This window comes from Arachis stenosperma, chromosome 7 (genome assembly GCF_014773155.1).
Source record: "Arachis stenosperma cultivar V10309 chromosome 7, arast.V10309.gnm1.PFL2, whole genome shotgun sequence".
NCBI classification, from domain to species: Eukaryota; Viridiplantae; Streptophyta; class Magnoliopsida; order Fabales; family Fabaceae; genus Arachis; species Arachis stenosperma.
The window spans coordinates 7,689,655-7,694,393 of NC_080383.1; the positions used below are offsets into that span (position 1 = coordinate 7,689,655).

General features: G+C 35.2%; 1 protein-coding gene across 1 annotated transcript; it reads right to left on the bottom strand.

Moving 5' to 3' along the window:
- Positions 1–955: 955 nt before the first annotated feature.
- LOC130939156 (receptor-like protein 7) lies at positions 956–4,223 on the bottom strand. The gene has a single exon (XM_057867258.1). It carries the CDS (start codon positions 4,178–4,180, stop codon positions 1,166–1,168), a length of 3,015 nt encoding a protein of 1,004 aa, XP_057723241.1. The 5' UTR covers positions 4,181–4,223; the 3' UTR covers positions 956–1,165.
- Between the last annotated feature and the right edge of the window lie 516 nt (positions 4,224–4,739).

Genomic DNA, 4,739 nt, shown 5'->3' on the forward strand with positions numbered 1-4,739 from the left:
CAAAACAAAGCAACAGATCAATACATAATAATTTTCTTATCTTTAATTCATGAGAAGCTGAAATAATATATAGATGACTCATGTATAGTCTATTCATTAATAGAGATGGCACATTTTGGATGAGGGATCTTGCATTAGAATATTAGATAGTGCATGCTAAAAACATTTTTACAAAAAGCACACAAAATGAGTTATAAAAATTAAGCTGGCAATATATATGATGTATTCTATTAAGAATTTGCACATGAAAAATGATTTGGAACAGATTCTCCATAACCATAGAGATAGTTCAAATCATCATTCCGTACATATTGAGTGCACACAACCTTTTATATATCCAAACTCCAGAGACGAAAGATCATGGCAACCCGTAGCAAAACAGAAAGTTTATGAGTCACAATCTGAGTTACTATTTCTTTGCATTTCTATTTTGCCACTCTTGTGATGTCCCTCTCAAGTTCAAATTCAGCAGCACAGACCGTGAACACCATAAAAATGAATTAGCCGTGGAAATTACTTCGATGATAACTTTTTAACGAAGCATAAAAGATGCTCTTAATTTTGTTATATTAGAAAAAAATAAAAGCATCTGCATTTTGCAATGCACTTCACAATTTAACTATAATATTTACATTTCACTCAATTCCGCTGGTCATGAAAGAAATTTTCTTACTTTTCATAGTCCAATTTCTTTTCATATTATTTTTACCAAATGCGGTAAGATGTATACTAACATCTTTCTTAAAAGTGTTTCGATTATTTTAGATTGATTTATAGTCTAAAGTATATAAATAAAAGCACAGAATGAGTTCATTATGAAAAACATACTTTCATGAGTTAATTATCTTTAATATCAATATCACTCACATAAACCACTCATATAACATAATTATACATTTTTCTCTCACTCTCGAACACACGCTAAAAAACAGAGGAGGAGAGTTTCTTTACTAAATAACTCAATTCATTTCATTCTTGGCATTCATTTCATTGCAAGAGTGGTGGTACATCTTGATGAAGCTGTAATGATGTATGCATGGATAAATCACAAGCTTGATATCTAACACACTTTATTCCACAAACAGAAAAATTCCCATGACAGAGAAAAGAAGGAAAAACATGATGCTTTGCATGGCCTCTGATCTCCTGTGCATGTTTTGTTTTGTTAATTATATCCACAAATAAGTCTGGCAAGCCACAATGGTTTCGCAGTCTTGATGAACAATCTTCCAAGAAACATCCCAAACACCACTCCGCATCCATATCCCACTGCAACTGATTTCCACCCAAATAATGGTTCTTTTGCCTTAGGAAACACTGAAGGTGGTTGTTCTTCATCATTGCTGCATGACTTTGACAAAGGGAATCCACATAGCATTGGATTATCTTTGTAGGAATCATTTTGGAATGTATTGAATTGTTCTCCTGTTGGTATCATTCCCTCCAATTGATTTTTAGAAAGGTTCAAGACAGATAGAAAATTCAAATTTGTCAAAGTCATAGGAATCTCACCTTTCAATTGGTTCCATGAGAGGTCTAACCATTCCAAACTTGTCAAATTTTCCAGAGTTTGTGGTATCATACCACTAATTTTGTTGTGTGAAAGATTAAGCCCTTTGAGAGAATTCAATTCTCCAAGAATTTGTGGGATTTTTCCATCAAACAAGTTATTTGACAAGTCTATAGTTGTGAAAATAGTTAATATCCTTGACATCTCTATCATTTGACCTTTCATAATGATCACAACAGAGTCATTATATGGTACACTGGTCGTACTAGCATTGGTACCCATATACTTCAAACCACCAGCTTGAGCATTATCATTCCGAGCCATCATTCCTTGAAACTCTTGAAAGTATTGCATTGGCAAAGAGCCACTAAACTTGTTATTAGACACATCAAAAATTCTCAACTTTGGAAATGGGTGCTTCTTACTCAAACAAGTGATGGTACCATAAAATTTGTTATTTCGTAAACTGAGTACCTGTAGTTCCTGAAGAGCTTCTAGCCTACTGGAAAATACATCTTCTATGTTATTGTCACTGAGGTCTAGAACTTGCAGTTGTGTGCAATGAGCCAACGATTGTGGTATTGGTCCCTCTAATTGGTTGCCATTCAACTTTATAGTCTCAAAAGCATTATTCTTGGAGAGGTTTCCAGGTATGCTTCCATAAAAGTTGTTGATTTGCAAATCCAAAACCAGGAGCGAAAGAAAGGATCCGAAACATTGTGGAATATTGCCAGTCAAATTGTTGTGAGACAAGATTAGCACATTGAGGGAGCTTGCATTGCATATTGTTGAAGAAATGCCTCCTGTGAAGTTGTTGTTTGAAACTGAAAAGTAATAGGTGCCATTTGGTGGAATTGGAAGATCTCCCTGAAGCTTGTTGAAACTGAGGTCAATAAAGTCTACTCTCTTCCATTTGTACAAGAGCTTGTCATTAAACCATTTGGGAATCACCCCTTCAATTTGGTTATCAGAAAAGTCTAGTTCTTTTAGATCTTGAATGCTTACTAAGAATCTAGGAAAGTTTGTAATCTTACACGAAGATAAAAATAAACTAGTCAGGTTAGGTAAAAAATAGTCAACATTGTCGTCAAGGTTAATAGAGAGAAAATTATTGTGAGATAGATCAAGAAATTCTAAAGATTTGAGCTTTGAAAATTGGTGAAAGTCTACATGACCACTCAAAATAACTGAAGATAATAACAAATAGGTGAGATTTTCAAATTTAAATATTGAATTTGGAAAACTACCTTGGAGTTTGTTATTAGAGAAATCCAAAGAAGTCATAGAATAAGTGGAGAATTCCCCTATCAGTCCTACGAGGTTGTTATGCCCAAGATCTAGCATTATCAATGAAGGCGAAGAATAACACCAATTTGGAATTGTCCCATTTAATAAATTATTACCCAAAAATAGGTACTTTATTTTTGAGAGTTTAGTATCTTTACTTGGAATTGGGCCTTCTAAGCTATTATATGACAAGTCTAAACCAGAAAGTTGGGATAGACGAAAAAGTGATAGTGGCAGCTGGCCTCCTAGACTGTTAGAAGAAAGTTGCAAGGTATCTAATTTAGTGAAGTTGTCGAACACATCTGGGATGTGACCACTGACCGCATTACCACTAAGATCTAAGAAGGTGAGATGTTTGAGGTTTGAAAGCAAAGATGGAATCTCACCATGAAGTCTATTTTTTGAAAGGTCCAAATAAGTTAGTTGAGTGAGGTTCCACAAAGACACAGGAATTAATCCATCAAATTGGCAAGACTGTAGCCATAGTAGGTTAAGAGACTTCAAGTGGCCTATGGAATCAGGTATTTCTCCTGAGAATACGGTGTAAGAAAGACCCAACATGGTTAGAGGAGTGGTCCAATTGGACTTTGGAAGTTCACCTTTCAGCTCTTCATTCAGTAACAAACTTAGTTCTTCAAGATTAGGAAAACCAAGTACGTCAGTTGGAAATTTTCCATGCAATCCAGTGTCAGAAAGTCTCAAGGACAGCAAAGAGGATGACAAATTCATCAGCAAAGACAATGAAGTTTCTCTGACAGAAGACATGTCTACCTCATCTAGAAGTAGCTCATTCAAGTTAGTGGTGTTACCAATGAGTTTGCTCCATGTGGATTCATCAAGTGCTAGGTCATCATTATACGAGAGATCAAGTGAGAGTAATTTAGACAAGTGTGAGATTGTGGACGGAATATCACTGCCAAATGATGAGTATGATAGATTGAGATGGGTGAGACTCACAAGATTACCAATTCCTGGATATATTGGAGAGTGGGAGAAGTGATTGAAGGCAAGGTTGAGTTGTTGAAGATGCGTGAGATGGAAGAGTGTGCTGTTGGGATGAAACTCGCCTTCAAGCATGCTGCAACTCAGGTCAAGCCCAATCACGTGCCCTGATGTGGTGTCGCACGTAACACCATCCCACTCGCAACAATCAGTATTGTTGTTCCAGGATACTGTCTTGGGATAAGATGAACAATGAATCCCCATCACCTCACTCCACCACGAGTCTTTGTACAATGAAGGGTTGATGGAAAATGAGTTGTTGAATTGGAGCAGGTTTGAGTTGTCATGGTGGTTGCACAGTGGCAACACCGATGAGCAAGTGGAAAAGGGAGTATGAAGAAGAAGAAGAAGAAGCAACAAGAGAGTAAAACACCTCATCATTATGATGTCACAATAATAATCTTTAGATTTTTAATGTATTGAGTGTAGTGCATGGCATCGAATGCAAGTCATGAATGCAAATTTATATAGATAAGCCTCTGCGTATGGAATATGATTCAAACTTAGTCTGATAGTGTAGTGTGTGGTACTGGCTATTCGCATTTTTCCACAACATTTTTCTACAACCTCATCGCATTATTCCATGCATAAAAATAATACGTTTAACTAATTGGTGTCATAATCGTCATTATTAGATACTATTTTAATGACTTCTTCATTTCTTTCAGCGTGTATACTATACACTTATAGCACACAATGCAAGCTGAATTATATAAAATTGTCTAGTTAAATAATTATATATGACAACACTGCATAAAATTAAAATAGAGTTGTAAGTAAAATTTCCGTCCTTCCTCAAAGTTCAGTATTTTCTATTTTAAATATGCCTCTGTATATAAGTTAATTCTTACATAAAAATAATAAGACTATACATATGTGATGTATATAAAAAATGGTATAAGATTAAAATCTATCATTGTTTCTCTGTCTCTTATATTCT

Bases quoted from the DNA above. Each gene is read 5' to 3' on its own strand.
- LOC130939156 (XM_057867258.1), bottom strand. From the start codon at position 4,180: ATGATGAGGTGTTTTACTCTCTTGTTGCTTCTTCTTCTTCTTCTTCAT.